General features: G+C 39.5%; 1 protein-coding gene across 1 annotated transcript in view; it reads right to left on the bottom strand.

Moving 5' to 3' along the window:
- LOC105380255 (A disintegrin and metalloproteinase with thrombospondin motifs 16) overlaps positions 1–24,147 on the bottom strand; it is an 81,242-nt gene that overhangs the window by 8,004 nt on the left and 49,091 nt on the right. Inside the window, exons 6-17 of the mRNA XM_048627901.1 lie at positions 23,840–23,974; positions 22,960–23,066; positions 21,777–21,919; positions 17,554–17,723; positions 16,675–16,741; positions 16,236–16,350; positions 15,500–15,840; positions 15,055–15,155; positions 14,205–14,376; positions 5,845–5,956; positions 4,779–4,927; positions 4,121–4,313 (exon numbers count right to left, since the gene is read on the bottom strand). Coding sequence (XP_048483858.1) covers positions 4,121–4,313; positions 4,779–4,927; positions 5,845–5,956; positions 14,205–14,376; positions 15,055–15,155; positions 15,500–15,840; positions 16,236–16,350; positions 16,675–16,741; positions 17,554–17,723; positions 21,777–21,919; positions 22,960–23,066; positions 23,840–23,974 — 1,805 coding nt within the window. The remainder of the gene's footprint in view (positions 1–4,120; positions 4,314–4,778; positions 4,928–5,844; positions 5,957–14,204; positions 14,377–15,054; positions 15,156–15,499; positions 15,841–16,235; positions 16,351–16,674; positions 16,742–17,553; positions 17,724–21,776; positions 21,920–22,959; positions 23,067–23,839; positions 23,975–24,147) is intronic.

Here is a 24,147-nt window from a genome sequence, read left to right as displayed (position 1 = left end):
GTGGTGTCACCGTGACTCATACTACAAGGATAATTAGTTTTACCCTTACGTGTTTCCTTAATAAATGACCAAAATTTTTTGGGATTGTTTACAAGGCTACTCTCAACAGACTCAACAAACTTTCTGTAGTCGGTCTTGATTTTGCTATGAACCCTTGATCGAAGCAACTCAAATTCTAACCGGTCACGCGGATTATTTGTTTTCTTGAAAGTTTTACGCTTTTTCTCTTTTTCTCGTAGCATTTTTAATAATGACGTACTAAACCAGGAGGGATAAGCACCCGAATGAGACCTAGCTTTAGGTATGTTGTTCTTTATTACGAATTCAACAGAGGAATAAAAAGCTGCAACCATACTATCTACGTCATCACACGATTCCAGTAATGACCGCCACTCGACCTGGCTAAGTTTCTCGTTGACAATGGTATAATCGGCTCTCTTAAAATTATACTTAGCGAATTTTCTAGGTTTAAGCACCTTATTATTGGTACAGCCAAGAGAAACCTCCAAATCCAGTGGAGGATGGTGCTTGCCGACTTTACAAAGAGGGTTAAGTGATTCATTCACAGTTGGTCCAGCAAAGCTACTTAAGATTAAGTCCAAAGTGTTAGAGTTGCTATTGAGCATGTGGTTTAGCTGATAAAAATTATTTTGAGACATAAAATCAAAAAGCGACAGAGCTTTTCCCACATAGGATGTAGATGGATTACACCAAAGACCTGAAACGTCGCGTGTCCACTTAATAGCACTTATATTAAAGTCCCCGAAGATCATAACTTTATTCTTGTGGTTACATAATTTGTCACTCAACTGATCAAAAAACTTGTTATACACTGGCACATTAGAATCTGGAGGAATATAGACAGCACAAACGGTAAGCAGTTCGCCACCCGAGTCGGTCACAGAAACCCACACATCTTCACAGTAACTCTCAAGATTTCTTATCCTAGTAGACCTAAGCCGGTTTGATACCGCTATAAAGCTTCCACCTCCGTCACCCTTGGTGCTTTCCTTAGTTGTTCTGTCTCGACGATAAATAGTGTAATTGGGGTTTAGAACTTCAGAGTCAGTTATTCCGTCATGAAGCCAGCTTTCTGTTACTATAATTATATCATAGGTGGAGGTTAATGATGCTAGTCTGAGATCTTTCAATTTAGTTCGAATTCCACCCATATTTTGATAATAGATCGTGAATGTATATGTCAGTCTATACGGACGCATTATTAAATGTATCACTAAAGTACTATTGGATCTTTAAAATATCATTGATGTTAAGGATCAACAAGACATTCCAAAATAATTCAGGGTGACATGCAAGCACTTTTTAAAATATAGAGAATTCAAACACAAAGTCCAAGTTGGTTCCAGATTCGTTATTAGCTGATGAGGAAGATAAAAACGCTAGTGGAGCATACTATCAGCCTAGGATAATGTGGATTCTCCAGGATAAAGACAGATGTCACCATTTTTCCTTAAAGATAATCTTTGGAGCAGTCCCTTCAAGAATGCAAGACCAGGAGACAAATGGCTTTCACCATCTCACTCTATGAAAAGATACTCAAATGCTATCTTCAGAACAGCTGAAGGCCTAACCTAACCAATGCCAGCGCTTGTGAACCAGATGAAATTGTTTCCCCGAGCACAAAAGCACTTGGCGAACAAGACCTCAATGACGCTATTAATGACCCAACCCGAATATACGTTACCGACGAAACGCGTCCACATTTTTCCAAAGACAGGCAAAGCCACTTCAGCAAAATAGGAAAAAGAAAGCATCACTACAATGCTAGCACCCTCAGCCGGTGCACCAACACGCCCTTCAATGGCCAGCGGATTTCAAACACAACGGTAAAATTGGCACACAAGAAATGGGGCATTCTTCTATAAGTTGTTACCACGACCAACACCCCAGCCATTTGGAACCGATACCACAACTATCCGGAATCCCTATTGAATTCGGAAACTCTATTGTTGTTTATTAATTCCTTCATTTTGTTCAGCACAACGTATCCCATAATGTACCTCTGCCACCAGAAGTGCAACGAGAGAGGTGCTGTAATGCGCTTTTGCTGTCAGTGAAGATAACAAATTTGTAGAGATCTTCAGAGATAGCGTATGATAGTGCTTCGGAAATTGCAATCAACTCAGCCGCCATAATAGAAATATTTGCCGAAGTTTTAAATATACCGGATTTTTTTGCCATAGGATCATAAAACGCTGCCCCTATGCCTCGACCATCTTTTGACGCATCAGTATACAGGTATCTCCAGGCATTATATTCTCCATAAACCTCTTGTATAATGTTAAATTTCAAAATCGAAAAACTATTCTTGTAGGACGATTTTGGCTTATTCAAACTTTTCAATTGAGTTCTAACCACATCCGCAACATTAATATTTGACACCCAGGTATCTAGACAAAAGAACTCAAGTATTTCTGATGAATGAATAGTATCACTTTTTGTTTCTTCGTAAATCGTAGATAACAAAGGTTTTTTCTTTGTTTGCCAGTACCTATTTCCACAATGTAATCCAAGTTTTTCTAATAAAGTGTTTGTATCACTATTGGACCATGACTTTGCCTTAGAGCAGTATTTATATCCCAAATATTCTCTTCTTATATGTAAAGGCGGTACACAGAGTTCACTTTCCATAGTATGGATAGGAGTGCTTCTAATAAAGCCCCCAATAACACGAAGTGCCTGATTCTGGACTTTATCAATTTTGTATAAATGAGTTTTTGCACAGTTATCAAATAAAATGCTGCCATAATCAATTCGACTACGAACAAGAGAAATATATAGTCTTCTTAAATGCTTTGGATGTAACCCCCACTCGGATCCAGCCAAAACTTTCAAAATATTAACAAATTTCATGGTCATACTGCATACCTCATTTAAGTGTTTGCCCCATCTTAGAGATTCATCTAACCAGATACCTAAATACTTGACTACGTGAACCTTTTCAATTTTGATACCATTTAGTTCAAGCTGCACATTCTGTTTCCTGCGGCCCCTACTAAAAATGCAACACTTTGATTTCATAGCTGATAATTGCAAACCTAGTGTATCCAACAGCGTCACAAACGTATCGAGAGCATTTTGAATATATGTAGCCGAACAACTTAAGTTTTTATTACTTATATAGAGAACAAAGTCATCCGCATACTGGGATATAAATACTTCAGTTATTCTGCGACAAATGTCCTTGGTAGCTATATTAAATAAAAGCGGTGAGATTGGATCCCCCTGGGCCAAACCCCTCCCCGTCCATCTAATTAGCTCCATATCATTCTCAGACTCATTTCTAATTTTAAGATGACGCTCACTTAAGAAAAACCAAATGTATTGACATATCTTTTTACCTATTTGAATATTATTTAAAATTTTAACTAGTTTATCTACTAAAATATTATTATAAGCATTTTCTATGTCTAAAAAACAGGCCAGTGTTGGCGAGTTATCAGAAAATCCTAATTGAACCTGTGTAACTAAGCTAACTAAGTTATCCATGCATGAGTGACCTCTCCTAAAACCAGTACACTTAGGCGACAGTATTTTGTTATGCTCAACAAACCATTCAATTCTTTGAGGCTATTGTTGTTATGTAGATTTTGATGTCGATTCTAAATGCAGAAATTCTAATTTTAGAGCTGTCAAAACCTTAATTTCTTTGTTTAAAATTCGACTCTATGAGTGTTCCCGTAAATTGAATTTTTGGTTAACACATCTTCTAGTTTGACAGCGTTCAAATTAGAATTTCTGCCTTCAGAATCGATTCATTTTGAAGTTGAACCAGTGTGTAGCATATTGCATTGCTTCTTATGGTATCATGGGATTTGCGGGCTTATAACTTTGTCACAGGATTGTGTGTGTCTAGTAATGTTGCAATTGATATAATAGTACCATTATAGTGTAGTATACTATTATTACGAGGACAGCGGGACTACAGGGTTTTATTAGTTTCTAACGTCACCGACATGGGCGCTGATCAAGATGTCAATTGATATCGGATTACGCTATCGACTTGAGTCAACAATATTCGTGATCCGCACATATTTGCACTTAGTATATTGACATTAAAAATTAAAATACGTTTCCTCTATAATTATGCAAAACCAACCTGTAAAGTTCAAATGCTTAATAATATGGTCCAGGTGGCTCTGTTTAAGCGTGGCTGTGACCACCACTTTCTCTCGTTGCAAGCTGCGCCGGTGTCGCGACGAGTGTCGTCTGACGGCCGAGTGGGTGGTGCGGTTCAGCAGGGGCAGCGTGAACACCATCTCGGAGAGCGGTGTGTTGTCTGGGCCGAATTCCTGGGGAAGGATGCGGTGGTTAGGTTGTGTATTTTAGAAATGCAATATAGGGTCACTACTGTACTGTTTTTTTCGATACGAATATCAGGAGTTTTTTTTTGTCTTGCTCTTATTTGTATTTCGCTTTTACTACGGCGAGGTGGCTGGATATTCGCCATATCCATTATCACGACAGTATAGTAATACAGTATAATAATTTTTTGTTGCGCTTGTTTATATTCCGCTTTTACTACGGCTAGTACGGCTAGGTAGCCGGATATTCGCCACATATCCATTATCAAGACAGTATAGTAATACAGAATAAATTCCGTCCAGGACCAAAGCAAAAGCTAACGCCTTTTTGCTCCGAAAGATTATGAAAATCCTGCTCATAGAATATATCAATAACTTTCATCTTTAGACTTCTACCGATGCCATCTTTCGCTCTCGCAATTGCAAGAGTCATAGTCTGTTTATGAATCTTACCAAGCACTTCCCGCTGACGCAGTAGCTGGCGTTGCCGCCGCCGCACGGCGTCCCGAGCGGGAACCAGCCCTCCTGCCCGTGCACCAGGTAGAACCGGTGCGACACGCCCGCGTCCTGGCAGGCCACTCGGCAGGGGCGGTCTGGGTCCTCTGTGGGAGGGAGGTTATTGTAGTGGTATTAGATTACTGACAGGTGGTTATAGATTACTAGTTTTTCAAAAGTTATCCCGTGAGAATTCTGCGATAAAAAGTAGGCTATAATATAATAATAATAATAAAACATTTATTTTCAGATAACAAGATCCATAGTACATGCAATGTCAATCAAATTAAAAATAAAATTATAATTAAAAATTAAAATTAGATCACAATAAATCAATAAATTAATTAAAATTAATTAGTATAATTCATAGAGTATATTAATTTATATCGGTTCAATTCTATTTAACTATATTTAAAACAAAATAAAAATAAATAAATAAACAATGTCACATTAATAAATAATAAGGATAAATTGTGTAAAATATAAATTAAGTTGATAAAAAATGAAATATTAAATACAATTGATCCGAATAAAACAATATAGCATGTCAGGGTAAGGCTATGTGTGTTAATCCGGGTTATAAGAGTGTCAGCTAACTCCATACCAAATTTCATTAAAATCGGTTCAGCCGTTTGGACGTGTTGAAGTAACAAACATACATAACTACACATCATCACATACTCACAAATTTTCGTATTTATAATATTAGTAGGATTTATAATGATTCAAACAAGTTCAGTGTGATTCTGAAATGCTTGGGGTTTCTTTCAAGAATGGTATAATTGATATATTAGGTGATTTGTCAAGATAACAAAAGTTCAGTAAAACACAATACAAAATGGATAGAAGGCTGACTAAAGTTCAGGGGAAAACACATTGCAATTAATAGATAGAAGGCTGATGATGATGACAAAGTTACAGATATAGTTCTTTATAATCATCATTATCATCATCAGCATTTTGTGTAGGTCTTTACATTCTACATTACCATCATCAGCATTTCGTGGATTAACGTTAAACGTACCTAAAGCCGGTGATATCTGCATGCCAAGTCCGGACAATCTTCTGACTCTTTCCTTGTATTTGGTGCAGACCATCGTAGCGTACTGGTATGGTGTCTTCCTTTGCGAACAGCCCTGGAAATTAAACACATTTTACCACTAGATAAGAGAGTAGTCTTACTACTGAATGACTAAGGGCTGATTTTTCAATAGTCAGATAAGTGTTATCTGAAGAATAAAATTGTTACTCTCATTGTCTAATACAAACATTCAGATGTGACAGCAACAATTTTATTCCTCATTAAATGAATATTTCTCGAACGTAGGCCAATCACTAGCTGAGGAAATAGTTGTCAATCGATTAGCTGGGAATGTCGATAGCAGTAAAAAACTACCTCAAAGTACGAAGCAACCAAATTCTTTCGTTCTTCTTGAAAGTGATCATAAGGAAGTGTTCGACGTCTTAATGAACCTTAAATCTAATAGTGCCCCCGGATGGGATAACGTCACCCCAGCTTTTTTAAAGCTAGCTCACAATATATTGGTTCCAGTTATCTGTCATTTGGTCAACCTTTGTTTTGAACAAGGTACATTCCCCCGAGCTTTAAAACAATCTATAATAACCCCCGTGTACAAGGGTGGCGATAGTAGGGAAGTGAGCAATTACCGTCCCATTTCAGTATTAACATCCATTTCAAAAATCTTAGAGAAACTCATAAACATAAGACTAGTAAATTATTTAGATTTTAAAATTCTCTCCAAATCACAGTATGGTTTTAGACACGGTATATCGACAGAAGATGCTGCGATAGCACTAACCTCACTAATTGTTGAACAAGTTGATAAGGGTAAAAAATGTATATCCGTGTTTTTAGACTTGAAAAAGGCCTTTGACACAGTGTCTGTCCCCATCCTTGTGCAAAGGCTGGAAGACATTGGAATAAGAGGTATACCTCTTCAATTACTGCAGGACTATCTGACTAATCGTACACAACGCGTTAAAATAACTAACCAAAATAGTGACCTCGTAAACATATCCTACGGAGTCCCACAAGGGAGTATACTCGGACCTACCTTATTTCTCACATACATAAATGAGCTGTGTAATCTTAAACTGACCAACGCTAGTATATTTTCATATGCTGACGATACAGCTATAGTATTCACAGCAAATACGTGGGACGAAGTGTGTAGCATAGCTGAGCAAGGTCTTTCGACTGTAGCAGAGTGGCTTGTTTCGAATTTATTGACTCTTAATCTAACGAAAACCAACTATATCTGCTTCTCAATCGACAAACGCACCCAACCGGATCCAAGTTTCAGATTAAAAATTCATAAATGTTTGTCACCAACAAATGTAACTTGCCTCTGCTCTCCCATTGAAAAAGTGTCATCAACTAAATATTTGGGTATAATTATTGATGAAAGACTATCTTGGCATGCACATATAGAAAAAGTCATGGGTAGAGTCAGAAAACTTATATGGATTTTTATGAAACTTAGACATGTAGCCAGCAATGAACTACTGGAGACAATATATAAGGCGTTGGTTCAGTCCGTGATATGCTATTGTCTCCCAGTTTGGGGTGGAGCTACGAAAACTAAAATGTTAGAGCTGGAACGGGCACAAAGGTCACTGTTGAAGGTCATGTATTTTCTACCATATAGATTCCCCACAGATGAGCTCTATAAATTTGGCAACCTTCTAACAGTCAGACAATTATATGTCTTATGCTCCACACTCAAATTGCATAAATCGGTCAATTATCAACCACAACTGACAAATAAAAGAAGGAAAGATAAAGTGCTTTCAGTTCCATTTGTGGCCACGTCTTTTGCCTCAAGACAATTTGTGAAACAATCGATTTACATATACAATAAAATCAACAGGCAACTTAATATCTACAGTCTTACTTATAACGAGTGCAAAAAAGCTGTGACTAACTGGCTTTACGGCCTTAGCTATGATGAGACTGAAAAATTGTTTAAACTTGTAGTATAACGAATAGGTAATAAAAGTTATAAACTAACTTGATTTGATTATTCTTAATATTAATCCTGGCACACACACGCACATACTCACACACACACACACACACACACACACACACACACACACACACACACACACACACACACACACACACACACACAAACACATACTTAAGCATGTTAAATCTTTTAGTTTTTTAGTTTTTAAATGTTATTTTCTGTAACTAAGTACCTACCTACACTGTTATTAGTAATCTTACGGAATTCTGACAGTTATCAATTTTAGACAAATCAGAGATCACAAACCTTTTTGGGCTGGGCACTTTTTCAATACGAGTCTGGACATCTGAGACTATAATATATTTTTTTTAGTCCCTGTATCCATTTTATTAAGTGCGGCGCTCCAAATTAAAAGGGGATTTACCTACGGTGAGAAATAATTACCGTAAAAAAAAAAAAATAATTACCGTACCTGGGCAGTTCTTCTTTTTAACCTACATAACTTAGTCTCCATCAGTTGTGAAGAAAAAATCATGAGTTTTTCAAATATTTATTTATTTATTTATATTTCAGCGTGCATTGTACTAAAAACACAACGGCTGTGTACGTTTACAAAAATATAAATTTATATTTTTGTATTTAAAATTACGTTACAGAGTGGTAAATCCGCGTGACAGAGGTGTATTTCATACGAATCTTGGCTGTCTCCCGCCACTTCATCCTGCGCATATTCGATAATGTTACAAAAAATATATATGACGACATAAAATATAAAAATTTATTTAAACTCCAGAAGATATTACCAATTTAGTAAAACAAAATATATATTTTTAAATGATTTCAGAAATATTTTTAAAAAATGTTGAAAATTTGTCTCCTACTACCTAATGTTTTAGTAGGTACATTCTGTCACGTAGGTTGCCATTTAAAATATTTGTTTGAGCCACTCGTCCTTATTGCCATCGATCAGAGTTTAAGGTCTCCTTTTCCCCTTGGTAAGATTTCCCCTTTGAGATCCAGACACCGCGTATCGGCCACCCGCAAAGTGTGACAGGAGGTGCGTGTGTTTATTCGGCGACAGCTTCGTCACGTAGGTAATTGTTAAAATAAAATACAATTAAATTATTATTTTGTTATTTACTCATTGGTAATAACAATTACTTTGCAATCAACATGTGAATATTACACTTTATGTTACTGTTTAAATGCTAATCGACTTTGCAACACATTTTACCCCTCTGTCACACGACAAATCTGTAACATTCTTACGAAACACTCCAACCTGAGAAAATTCATCAAAGAAAAATTGAAGAGAAACTACACGTTTTGGTTAAAGTAAGAAGCGAAAGGAACGTCCAATACACTTGCGCTGCATTAATAAAAAGTTTCGTTTGTGAAAAAGGTAATTTCGTGCTATTGTTCTCAAGAACAGACGATGAATGTGGTAGACTGTTTAATATGGTGGAGAATGATTTATCGGATGTTTGATGATAACATTAAAGTCCTTCCAGCTTCTAAGGCAATTAAAAAAGGAAAGAGTATTTTTTTCAAGTTCTAAGAGCCACTGCTGTATTTTCGAAATATGGCTGGTTAAAACTTTAACAAATTACGTAATTTTCCATTATGTTACTTAAATTTTAGGTTGCCGAAAATATTATTTGTGCAGATAAACACTATTTTATGTAGTTGGAACAAATTTGTCCTTTAAGTTCCTGAAATACGGATATTTCACTCTCCAGAGGTTCTCAAGTGTGATTTCATTAGTTATACTAATAATAAAGATATCTCCAGTAATTTTTTTGACTAACTTGAAACCATAATGATTTATAAGTAAGTTACTAAATTATTATTTTTAAATAAAACTGTTTTATTCCAAAACGCTGCCGCATATTTAATAGAATAACAACTATGTCACATCGTTTACCACTCTGTAACGATTGGTGTCTCCTGGTAGTCAACTTATTTTTGGTCGTTTATATGTTCTGTTATAAATAGTGCAACTTTGGAAAAATCATATTAAATTTAGTCATTGATGTTAACGTCTATGCTGTTAATTTTTGACTGTAATTAGTAGCGAAAAAATATTTATAGCAAAAACAAGCTTCATTTTAGCTGAAATTGTGACAGAGTGGTAATAACTACTTAATAAATATTTTGTTATTACTAAAAATCCATTCCTTCATATGTTTTCTAAAATGGTATTTTGTTTATTAACGTATCAAAAAAGTTTAATTTTAATCGACGAAGACTATTTCGTTAAAATAAAATAAAAGATTCTGTGACGAAGGTGTAATTTTCTTTGCCTTATCCACGTATTATGTTCTGAAAATCTTGAAAAAATACTTAAACTTCGCGGCCAACCACCTTTTTCGATAGAATAGAAATGTAGCTATCATAAAAATTATTAGAGTTCACCAAAAAGCTAAAGTTATTTTTTTCAAATTCGGGATAATTTTTTATCCATTATGTAGGTTAAAAAGAAGAACTGCCCACCTACCTAAATATATTACAAACAGTGAAAAATACAATTAAAGATAATCTCAATTATCTTATATAATTATCGCTGTCGTAGAAAATATATCTAAAAACAACTAGTAATTATTTTTGAAACGGTAGCCGCGCCGATGTCAGGGCGATGTTGCGTTCGTATTTGAATAGAGGTAAAAAAAAGAGATGTCGCTCTATAAAATTGTATTGTGTGCACTGACTGGCTTGCGTGTCGTCACAGCAAACTGTGAGTCTAAAATGTGCGGTGGTGGTACCAAATTAGAGATACAGGTGAAATTGTGTCAGCGACTCATCGCTGGGAGTAAGACAGCAGAACACGTTTACCCCATCGGTCATCGGTTCTTCGACAGATGTGACCAGCCCATTGCCACTTAAGCTTACTAACTCGGTGAGCTATGTCGGTGACTTTAGTTCTCTGTCAGATTACTTCGTTCCGGATGCGATCTTTCAAGCATAGCTCCAAGCATAGCTCTTTCCATAGCTCGCTGAGTGACCTTCAGTTTGTGAACCAGTCCCACAGTAAGTGTCCACGTTTTAGCCCCATAGGTCATAACCGGTAGGACACACTGATCAAAGCCTTTCGTCTTGAGACTTTGTGGTATGGGCGACGAGAAGACTTGACGAAGTTTGCCAAGTTAACTTTGACGGAGCGTCTCCCTACATAGCGCAAACTGGTGCCTTGTATTGTTTCCGCTGTTTGGAAAACGCTCCGCTCCGCTTCGCTGCGCTCCGCTTTGGTTTTGATGAACATGTGCACCTAACACGCTCCTCCTCGCTTTGCTCGTCGTCGCACCTATTTTTAGGCTTCGATCTCATGGGGTTTGTAATAATTATATTGGTCGTTAACTTTCGATTTTTTTATCATACAATATCGTGATTTTCGGGATGTAGGAGAAAAATACCACAATTTGTACATTTACTACATACTTAATATATTATTTATTAAGATAACATTAGGAGAAACAAGATTATACATAGGTATAGACGAACATAAATTTGAGCAAACGAAACTTAGGTGTTTAAAGATTGTGCCTAAAGAGTTTTAGACGAAACGAGCCTTATGCCATAAGTCTTGGCAAAGTGATGGTTCGACCAAAAAAGTTTAGACCATACGAGTTATGCGAAATGAGTTTTGGTCAATAAAGATTATGCCAGATGAGCGGAACCCGCCTCCAGCATCTCCATAGTGCCTTCCAAAGGTTGGACCATTTCCCACCACGCTGGTCCACTGCGGTGTTGGTGGGTTCACATATGATCACAGATGTTTTCCTTCTCCGTAAGAGCGATGGTATACATTGTAATTAAATTCAAAGAACTCATTGTTACCTACATGTCAGCGCCGAGATTCGAACCCGCATCTCTTGCTTGAGAAGCGGGCGCTTACCCGACTGAGCCAGATGGACTCGCGCAGTGAGTGTTCCGTACAAGTATACTTAATTACCTGAGGTAGTTTTCCTTTTAATTTCATCATAATTATGTACATCTATACGAAATATCAGCTTGATATCTTTACCCGTTTCCGAGAAAAAAGGTGGTGACAACAAAGTGTGATCTTATAAGGGTTCCTTTTTTTCCTTTTGAGGTACGGAACCCTCAAAAAGAATAGTGACAATCGGATCAATCGTTTCGGAGATATGCGTGGACAAACATACATACCAACAAGCATATAAACGTACATAGGTACATAAACATTTATTAAATTTTGAATATTTGTTTATTAGCCCTAATACTCGTATTTTCATATGTCAATATGGTGCAGTTCCAATAATCTTACATACATACCGAACATATTATATGTACTTACCGAATAGACAATCTTTTTTTGAAATTGATTAAAAAGGTTTATTATCCCTGAATTTAGTAGGAAGTGATGCCATGCTAAAGAATAAAATAAAGCAATTAAAATTAATTCGATACATGGGTCGTGAGTCGTGATCCTACTTCATATTATAAATGCGAAAGTTTGTAAGTGTATATGTGTATGTACATACACATATACACTTGTATGTATGTATGTGTGTATGTTTGTTATTTCTTCACGTCAAAACGGCTGAACCGATTTTAATGAAATTTGGAATGAAGTTAGCTGACACCCTGGATTAACACATATGTTACTTTTTATCGCGGAATTCCCACGGGAAAACTTATTAAGGCGAAGCGAAGCTCGCGGGAACAGCTATTATATTGAAATATTTGTTATTTTTGTATTAGTTTACTTGAGCAAGTAAATATTTAGATTTATCTTTTTGTATAAAAATATTAAGAAAAAATTATTGCCCAGAAATGGATCGCAATTTTTCATTTTTTCGGTAAAGAACTTTTTTAGTAGCATCACTCATAAAATGTCAGAATTCTTTCCAATTAAAAATCAGAGAGTACATCATTTAAATTTATTGAATGTAACTTACTACGTACAGTGGTCCAGGAAGAGCGGGGTCTCCTAATACAGGTACTTTTTTTACGCTTACCCTCCTCCGATATAAAGATGTTCAGAAGCGGCACATGAAAAGATGCAACATTGAGCCCTCTCGTTGGGAAGATTTGGCGGCACAACGGCCTGAATGGCGCAGGGTGGTGGCAAGACGAGTACGCGAATTCGAGCTGCAGCGTAAAGCTGAATTAGACGCGAAACGCGACCACTTAAAAGCTTGTCCACCTGCCGCCATCAACTATAATTATGTCGGCGGCGTACTCACATGCCCACACTGTGCAAGGGGGTTCGCCGCAAAGATCGGCTATATAAGCCATCTTAGGGCGCACGCGCGCCAACAGAACTAGGGGTCGAAGTGGTCGCCATGGCCGAAATCGGTCGGACCAATCACTTTTTTTACTTAATAGGAGAGCCCCAACAATGTTTTGTTATACATAGACTAAGTTACTGAAAATAAATATTTTGTATTTTTGTATTTTTGTATTTTGTATTGAAAAATCAGCCCTAAAGGTGAACAGTCATTTGAAAATCAGGTCACCATAGCGTTGACTATGCCAGATTCATGAATCCTTTCAATATGGTGACCCTAGGGTCACCTAGACCAGTCTAGCTCTAGTGTTTGTCACTGACACTATCTCTTCTATTCGTTACTGATTTTATCTTTTATCTTTATCTATTCTATTCTGAGAGGGGTGAAGTTCGTACGTGGCTCTTTCCAGTGGAACCTTTGTACATATCCCCTTAATTTCAGCTCAGCCAGCCTAGCTCCCGAGTAAACTGGAGCATAAAGCCTGGGTATTGCAATAGGGCCTTCTCAGCTATTGCAACTGACACTATCAGAAGAAGAATAAGCATACCAGCGGTAATAAGCATGCCAGTCTAGCGCTAGGCGTGTCGGGGCGGCACAGCTGTATGCTAGTAGTCTGCTTGCCGGCGGCCCGGACCAGCCGCACGCCGCTGCCGCCGCTGACGCAGTGGTAGTGGCAGCCGCTGACACTGACTAGAGCTAGGCTATGCCAGAACAAGTACAAGTATATACCAGTCTAAAGCGTGTCGGGGTGGCACCAAGTCGGTCCTGACGGAATACCATCGCTGTGATTATTATTAAATACAGCGATGGTATGCTGAGAGAACTCGCTAACATGCTAAATACCTTGGGCCTTACCACAAAAACTTAGACAGTATTTAACAGGTGTTTAGCGCTGTCAAACGCCTACAAAATCTGTCAAATTTCGTTTTAAACACTAGTTAAACAGTGTTTAAAGTTTTTTGTGGTAGCACAGCTTGTGTCTGGTTGTCGTTTATCTATTTAATATCTATCTATGTATTTGTGTAGATATATCAGCTGTCCGACACCCATAACACAGGTTCTGCATAGTTTGGGGTTGGATGGCGGTGTGTAAAATTTCCCCACATACTTACATATTTATTATTTATAAATACACTACATACCAGTCTAGCGCTAGGCGTGTCGGGGCGGCACAGCTGTATGCTAGTAGACTGCTTGCCGGCGGCCCGGACCAGCCGCACGCCGCTGCCGCCGCTGACGCAGTGGTAGTGGCAGCCGCTGACAGCCCGCCACTGGGAGCCGACCGCGCGACGCCACGTGCCGGAGGATTTTGTGCTGGAGTGGAAGGGATTGTGGTTAGTTGATGTTTAATGGATTGGTAAATGTGCGATCAGACGGTCATTTTTCGTTCATTTCTGTCTTTCGTTCGGCATCTTTCACTTGAAATGATACGTGTAAACTCAAAATGAAAAAAAAGTGCAAAAAGAAATAACCGTTCACTCGAATGAATATTCACTCGAATGAACCGTCTGATCCCGCCTTTAGACTGATAACGTGGTTTACACCATTTTGGTTGATGAGGGCCATATTTACATAATGTTATTATGAGGATGATAGTGCTTATAAACGATTTAACAGTGCCTTATGGGCACGTGCAAATAGGTTCCATTCGAGTATGCCAGCCTACCAGTTGCATATTACCCCCTCAGATAAAGAAACGACATAAAATAAAATTAAGTACCGACTGGGGCTAAGAACTCTGACTCCTCTCTTGTACTATTGTCACTCATAGGCTGTTTTTAACAACATGCGGGATTCATCATGCATGCGGGATTGCCCCGCACGCGGTCATACCTATGACAGAATACGAATAAGTTACGAATATGCTCGCGAGACGCGGGAAAATGATGACCACGTTGTTAAAAAGGGTCGGGTTTATTTGCCCCATACTGTCATCATTTTCTAAAATTTCCAATAATAAACATAATACACAGAAGTAGTAGTAAAACTCACGAGGTATGCGGCGTAGCTGTCTGCAGCTGCAGGGCCTCCCACTCGCACTCGCTCGGCGTCAGGGAGAATTGGGAGTCGGCGTGGGGAGAGCATGAGAATTTCTGTAAAATGGAATAGGAAATAAAATGTTACTTTGAAGGAAGCGCCAATATGGTGTCATAAATGGAAAGTACTGTCAGTGTTGACACAGCAAGCTAAAGGTTTTGTCAATAAAATGCTATAAGGCGGCTCCTAGACGAATTATATTGCGCAATATTCTAGATATATAATATTATATCTTGTATCTAGGGCTAATATTGAAGATTGTGCAAACGTCATTTGGATTCAAAACGCATTTCATTATAATTGTACAATCAACATGCAAAATTGATTGTTATATTGTAACTAGGTCTATAATTTTATATTGATCTTCGAGCACTGTGTAGCGTACCGTATAGACACTGACCTGGCAGGAGCCGGCTATGCAGTACTGGGGCGCGTGGCGGGAGCAGCGCGCGCCATCGGGCAGCGTCCAGCCGCGGGACTTGTAGCGTACCGTATAGACACTGACCTGGCAGGAGCCGGCTATGCAGTACTGGGGCGCGTGGCGGGAGCAGCGCGCGCCATCGGGCAGCGTCCAGCCGCGGGACTTGTAGCGTACCGTGTAGACACTGACCTGGCAGGAGCCGGCTATGCAGTACTGGGGCGCGTGGCGGGAGCAGCGCGCGCCGTCGGGCAGCGTCCAGCCGCGGGACTTGTAGCCGCCGCCGCGCGTGTCGCACCACACCGCGCACGATGACGATACGTCTGGGGGTGAGGTTAATATTGATGTAATACAGATGGGTATTGAAAAACAGAATTATCAAAATCGGTCCATAAATAGCGGAGTAATCGGTGAACATACATAAAAAAATTACGGATTGAGAACCTCCTTTTTTTCGAAGTCGGTTAAGTTAAGTTATATTATATGGTCAGTGAAAACTTTTGTTTTGTGATTTTGGTGTTGTAAATTGGGATGCATATAGGCCGCGCGTGTTTCAACGCCAAGATTGTGATAACGTATTAGTTGGATTGTTTGTAAAATTCATTTACATTACATTTAGATTATGTATGTAGTATCTCTTTGTTAGCATATGCTACAATCCTGCTAATATCGGACCGACTCTTGACTATTCTGTTTATTATAGTCCTCATTCTCTTACCATCAGAATCCATTCTCTGCAAGCCAGTCCCTATTAGGTCAGGGTCCACTTCCCTCGCCCTTCTGCAGATTTGATCCGCAAACTCACGTACTGTCAGTCTTGGCACGTTGTTGCACTGAAATATTTATTAAAATGTAATGTTTCATAAAAACAGATTGCCCACACTGAATAAATATTTAGCCTTGATCCCAATGTTCTGGCAAAGATTACAAATACAAAAATAGGTACAAAATAAAAATACAAAAATTGTTTATTGTCTTAACAAAGATTTCTTATCAACTAGTAATTTGAAGCCTCCTTTTAGGCGTTGGAAACGCCTGTGCCAGGAGACTCCGCTCTTCCTGTATATCATCTAGTTTAAACTTAAGCGTTTATTACTGATTAACAATTTTTGATTAGATTAGAACCAAATACCTAACATTGGAAGAAGTTTCGGTACCTGTTGAGCATTACACGTCTGATATTTCTTGTCGTAGCCGGAACAGTAGCTACTGCCACTGTCGTGTCTGAAACAAAGAACGAAATTTGTAATGATGAATAAGTTATCAGTGTGTGTTGTGTAAACTGCTGGTGTTCCATATTTGATAAATAAATAAATGAAAAAAAACACACACACACTCACACCTTGTACTATTGTACTCCCTTGCGGGGTAGGCAGAGGTGCATTGCTGCACCCACTTTTCGCCAGAGTGTTATGTTAGTTCCAATGTAATAGGGGGCGGGCCTATTGCCATTTTACGGGCACATCCAAGACCCGAGAACAAATATCTGTGTTTAAACAAATATCTGCCCCAGCCGGGAATCGAACCCGGGACCTTCGGCTCAGTAGTCAGGGTCACTAACCAGTACGCCATTCGGTCGTCGAATAAATAAAAGCAAAAAAAATCGACCACACCATAAAAGCTCTGAAGCCACACATTCACGTTCTCCTAAATCCAGCCTTACATACCTAAATCGGTTACACCGTCTTGTAGCGACAGCAATGCCACTAGCTGCAGCATTATGTCTCTCATCTACCAGACATCTAGAGGCACTTTCCGATGCCATAAACATAATACTATAGCAGACGCTACTCACTGAGAGACCAGAAAGATCTCAAAGCCAAATGGGATACTTACCTAAATCGATTGCACCGTCTTGTAGCGACAGCAATCCCACTAGCTGCAGCACTATGTCTCTCATCTAGCAGACACGACGAGGCGCATTCGGACCACCCCCATAAACAAAAGACTGTAGCTGACGCTACTCACGGAGAGTCCAAAAAACACCAGAAAGCATCTCAAAGCCCCTTCATACGAAAGCCAAATGGGATACTCACCTAAATCGGTTACACCGTCTGGTAGCGACAGCAATCCCACTAGCTGCAGCACTATGTCTCTCATCTAGCAGACACGACGAGGCGCATTCGGACCATCCGCCCCAGCGGCCCCACGAGCCCAAGGGGGTTGAGGTGCCGTAGCGCTCCACGCATTCACCGCCGCGGCAGTACTGCGGAGAGAAGGTTGGGTTAGTGATGTGGGTATGGTAATAACACGGGCAGGATTAGGGGCATGCAAGACCGAAAGTGAGAGTGAAGTTTAATAACTACATTAATGTAAAGAATGCTGCAAGACCTCGACGTTTAAGTCGGAAGGTAAAAGGTCTTCAATGGTGCAAAACCATGAATATAGACTCTGTTAGGACTGGACTAAAAATATTACTAGGTACGGTACATCTCCAATGAAAAGGGTCCACTGATTAAAAGTAAATCACTGAGCTATGCAGCCAATGTTACCAATATTGACAAAATAAACAATCCGTTGTGTACGCCAGTTGCTACTGCAAACTTTCTGGACGTAACTATGTCCAGAAAATTTACAAACAAATGCCGAGCGTAATGCAGCCTACAGGACGTTGAAAATGCTGCCACACACCCATATTATAGGCTCTGCCTAGCTTTGGGTCTGATAGCCGTGTGAGAGATATCCGCAAATACCTTCCCGACGCGTCACATTGAAACCATGGGTCACCCCTGGTCTCTTAAAGTGCATGAAAAACCGCGATCGTATGCACAAGCAGCTTAAAACGAACCCAAATAACTTGACCTTAGCAACAACTTACCGTCGATATCGCAACTTTTGTAACAACCTCTTAAAAAAACTTAAAAGGCATTTTGAACGTTCCGAACTTGATAAAGCAAGCAAAACCAATATAAAACAAACCTGGGAGATAATTAATAATATAACTCAGTATAAAAAACGTAAAACCTCACCCCAGAATCTGTTACACTCAACAACTACTCCTAAAATTGCAGTAAATAATGCTAATAAATATTTCGCACAGGTGGGTGAAAAACTTGCAGCTCAAGTCATAGACAAGCGTAAGAGAGATAAAGACACGCCTTCAGCAACAAAAGTTTCAAAACAAACAAAACACTCATTTGTATTATTAGAGTCAGACATTACAGAAATAATAACGATTATTAAATGTTTAAAAAATACTAATTCTTGTGGCTGGGATCTAATCTCCGCAAAAATACTAAAACAAAACATTCACACCTTTGCTGCATTGTTAACGCATATTTGCAATTTGTCAATAAAATCAGGGGAATTTCCGAACGCGTTCAAAAAATCTATAATAACACCTATACATAAATCTGGGGACCAACATAACATAAATAACTACAGACCAATCTCAATATTGCCTACCTTATCCAAAATTCTAGAGCGTGTAATAAATAAGCAACTAACTAAATACCTAGAGTCATTCCAAATTCTATCAGAAAACCAATATGGCTTCCGAAGCGGCAGATCCACCGCTGACGCCGTTTCAAAAATGACCGATTCTTTGGTGGCAAGTCTGGACAGTGGTGAAAAATGTATTGCTGTATTCCTGGACCTCCGTAAAGCTTTCGATACCTTATCGATACCTATCCTGCTAAAAAAACTAGAGAACATTGGAATACGAGGACAACCGCTAAAATTGCTGTCCGACTATCTCAAAAACAGAAGTCAATCTGTCAAAGTCTCTGATACAGTAAGCGACTCTCTGCCAATAAATTACGGTGCTCCCCAAGGCAGTGTACTAGCTCCGACACTATTTTTGGCATATATAAACGATCTGTGTGATTTGGAACTTGCAAATGGACAAGTCGTTTCTTTTGCTGATGACACAGCACTTCTATTCAAAGGTGTCAACTGGAGAGATGCGTTTGATTATGCCCAACGTGGAGTAGATAAGGTTATAAAATGGCTAGGCAACAACCTTCTCAGTCTAAACGAAGAAAAAACAAAATATATAACTTTCTCTATCACAGAGAGATCGCAGCCCCCAACCAATGATTACAACATAACCGTGCTCTCTAGCTCTTGCCAAAATCACCCTTCACCTGAATGCATTAACCTAGAAAGAGTTAAATCTATTAAATATCTCGGTGTGATAATAGATAATAAACTAAATTTCCGGGATCACATAGCGGCATTGTCAAATCGTACTCGAAAGCTAATGGTTATTTTTAAAAAACTACGAAATATCGCAGAACCTTATCACATTAGGCTAGTATATTTGTCTTTATGCCAGTCAATACTGACTTACTGCATTGAAGTATGGGGTGGAGCGGCCCAAACTCACCTGATGCGACTCGAGCGCGCCCAGCGAGCTCTGCTCAAGGTGGCGCACTTCCTGCCAGTGCTGCACCCTACTTCACAGCTCTACAATAAGGTCCAAGTCCTCAGTGTTAGAAAACTGTATGTTCTGAGTATTATTATGAGCCAACATAAAAAACAAACTGACGTCTTTAATCTGAAAGAAAAGCGGCGGAAAGATCTCGTTTTTAACGTTAAAAGGTGTAACACTGTGTTTGCACAAAGATTCAAAACATTTTTGGGCGCTCACGTGTATAACAAAGTAAATAAAACATTAGAAATTTATAATCAGAACCACCTAGACTGCAAAAGAACTGTTACCAAGTACCTTTTGGAAATCGGGCAAGGAGACACAGAAAATCTACTATATACAACAAAATAGCAAGTGATCTATAACATCACAATACACACACACACACACACGCACACACACACACACACACACACACACACACACACGCACACACACACACACACACACACACGCACACACACGCACGCACGCACACACACACACACACGCCTACATACATCTCTCAATAAACTAAGCTTACTTATTATATTTAACTTAACTTCTAATAAAATGAATAAATGTAAGTAATATACTAAGGGTGGATTCGTCCAAATCACCCAATCCGTCGTATTAGCTACTTATCTTGGTTTCAGGTTTGGTAGGGTGCAAAATCTGCTTACTCCCGAGTAACTGGTAGTTTACTCTTGAATAAAAGTTACTCGAGCTTGGTTGAATCCACCCTAAGACGGATGTCACTGAGCACTATAAGTATAACGTTTTTATTGGCAAAATATTATAAGGCTTACCTTTTAATTTTGTGAAACCGTTATATGGGGCACCAGCAGCTGTAACACAGGTTACCACCTAGCGCGGTTGCTGGAAGCTACATGTCAATGAAGATTACAGCCTATTGTCATTCATATTTTATTGTAAAATAATTTGTAAGTTGTACTCTGTATCTTACCTTTTTTCTTTTGTGAATAAATACAATACAATACAATACAATACAATACCTCTATTATCCTTTTACATCATCCATGTCCTCACCATATCGTGTCCACACCTGGTCCCCTCGAGCGCGGGGTGCAAGGTCCAGGTGTGGCGCTCCCGCTGGCAGTGCAGGTCCCGGCAGATGTCCTCCAGGCTCTGAGACGCGGAGTGACCCCTGCCACTTGCACTTTACTGGAGCTAAGCTAAGGCGGTAGTAACCCTGCTTCCTTATCATGGCGAGCTGATTTTTCGCATTTAGCCTCTTAGGTGGGCCATTATGCGTGAAATACCTACGCCAGAAAGCCAGTAGACGACCTGCTGCTTCCTTCGCTCGGGGCTACAGGTTTGAATCCCGCCCAGGGCAAATGTTGGTGTGATGAGCACTTAAACTGGTTCGCCTCGTGTTTGGTGTCTATATATCAGCTACCTGACATCAAAATTACAGGGTAGGATGAGATGCCCGCAGATATTATCCTATTATTTCACATATGTTCTTACCATATCGTGTCCACACTTGGTCGCCTCGAGCGCGGGGTGCGAGGTCCAGGTGTGGCGCTCCCGCTGGCAGTGCAGGTCCCGGCAGATGTCCTCCAGGCTCTGAGACGCGGAGTGACGACTGCCACTTCCTCATGACTGAAGTAATGATGATTGATGACGTCGCAGCTCAGGAGGTAGTAACCCTGTTTCCGTGGTTCGGGGCTACGGGTTTGAATCCCGTCCAGCGCAAATGTTGGTGTGATGATGATGAGCACTTTTGCCTCGTGTTTGGTGTCTATATAGTTTGCCTCGTGTTTGGTGTCTATATATATATCAGCTACCTGACTTCCAAATTACAGGCGCTGCATATTTTAGGTAGGATGAAATGCCGGTACATATTAACCTTTTAATGATGGGTGGTGTTCCTAGTGTCCTTACCATATCGTGTCCACACTTGGTCCCCTCGAGCGCGGGGTGCGAGGTCCAGGTGTGGCGCTCCCGCTGGCAGTGCAGGTCCCGGCAGATGTCCTCCAGGCTCTGAGATGCGGAGTGACGACTGCCGCGCCCGTATTTTAACATGCCTGGAGAAAGGAGAGTTGTGATTATGATTTCTGGTAGTTTGGCTTGTATGCACTAAGATAAGCTGGGTTTACACGAAAATAGTAAGTATTCGCTCTATTTCCATATGATTGGCTCTGCTCGGCTAGGTACTCTTATCGTGTAAACAGCACTTTGTTATAGTGATATTTAGAGAATAGTAGGGGTTCAGAACAGTAGTGATGCCTTATTAAAAAAAAAGTGTTTTTTAACTTATTGGCTTTTGGGTTTCTAGCTGTTACTATCTATCCCACCGTAAGTTTAAGTAGGTAGGTACAACAATCGATCTTTCACAGGTTACCAGCGAATTACCGATAGCATAAAGATAGCCATTTTCATCATAATGCACCGCTATATCCCGACAATACCGCTCCAAAACCTATTATTCAACACCCATCGAGAATATACCGAGTCTGATCTATAATGACCCCGCGCATAATCGATTGGTCATCGATCACCGTGGCGAAAGCTGCTGAGTATAATACTACTGTCGTGACGTTAGAACGAAGACAATAGGTGACAACAGAAGTTCAAGATCATGCCAAATTGTCCGTTGGCGGGTGCGTTTGGTGATGGATTCTAATACAATAGGAACGTGTTTAGAATTTACGAAAATAGAAATAGTGTCCGAGAAAATTTTCTTTATGATGACTTTTTGGCGACGTTGTTGGCATAAATAAGTTGGATTTCATGGTCTGGTATAGATGTCGGGTCAGTCAACTCTTTTTGAGGTGTTATCTCGGATATCATACATTATTGATGGATTTCCTTTGATGTTCTCAGCCAACTTTGATACTATAGCACCAGGAATTCAACCCTATAATTTATCTGAATGATGAATGAATGGATGTTTGTAATTTTTTTCACATAACTGGTTTGAGTATGAATTTAAATCCCGTCAAAAAAGACAAAAAAAAACTATTGTGTATCTTGCGATATCGCGACTTTGGGATGCAAAAGGTATAATGAATTAAACCAGAAAGAGTCGTATAAAGTTGAATCACAATAAAGAGGGTGAACTCACACTGCTGGTCCGCATCAAACCGCTCTCCGGGCAGAATGCCCTCCGCGCTGTGGTCCAGCTGTCCCGCCGAGTTGCCGTGGTCTAGCAGGCATCGGGACTGGATTGTGCTGGAAAGAGAAGAATAATGATGGTTAATTTTGAAAAATGTCTTATGACATGCCCCAGGAATGGCATCTTTAGAAATGCAACGATATGATTGGCGGGGCGTCTAGTTTTTTTAAGACTACCGTTAGTTAATTTTTCAAGATCATAGGATAGTAATACATTTTAGAAATACATACATTTATTTCACACACACACCGAAACAACACAAAAATAAATAATAAAACAATAATAAAAAAAGGTAAAGGAAAATGAGCAAGGGTGTTGCTTTCCGGTGCAGAAACGGGTTCTAGCTCAGCTTGGTGCTATGATAGAATAGAATAGAATATTTATTCAGAAAAAAACTTAATCCTAAATGTGATTTACAATAATAGGTCAACTCTTAATGCTAAAGGTAGTTTAAAATGCTGATCTGAACTAGGAAATAACAGAGTTTTTCAAAAAAGCTCTAAATTAAACAATATAACAATAAGTAATAAACAAAGTTCACTCAATAAATTTCTGCAGATACCCAGCTCCTGCTGCAAACTTACCAGCATGAGGTTGACTAACAAGACGCTGCCTGTATTAGGAATGCACATCCACATAGCTTACTCCAGAAACTTGTGCAGATAGGTCCTACTGCAGACCTGTTATCACCAATACATAAAGGTCAGTTTGTATAAGGTATCCATATTGAACAAGATTCACTCTAGAAACTTCTGCAAATAGCTCATGCTGTAGACCTCTTACCAGTTTGACGTATGACTATCAAGGCAGGGTGTTAGGAATGGCTTACTCGAGAAATTTCTGCAGGTAGGTGCGGCTGCACTGCGACCAGGTGATCTTGCCGCTGCCGAGCGTGGGGCTCATGATGTAGGCGCTCGGGTCGCAGCCGTTGTCTGCCAGCGGGCCGTCGTGCCGCATTCCTAGGCTGTGGATGAAGGGAACTATGAGAGTGGGGTTTTAGGTAGAGAAAAAGTAAGTTTTGGCTGCGTCAACCAATAATTCCCTATGTTAGGCTTTAGAGAATGCTGGGATGAGATATATGGCCTCGCTACGCTCGGCTCTTTAAGGTTTAGGAATTGCCGGTTAAGTATGTATTGC

This window comes from Plutella xylostella, chromosome 19 (assembly GCF_932276165.1).
Source record: "Plutella xylostella chromosome 19, ilPluXylo3.1, whole genome shotgun sequence".
In the NCBI taxonomy this organism is placed as follows: domain Eukaryota; kingdom Metazoa; phylum Arthropoda; class Insecta; order Lepidoptera; family Plutellidae; genus Plutella; species Plutella xylostella.
This window is presented reverse-complemented; position numbering and strand designations above follow the sequence as displayed.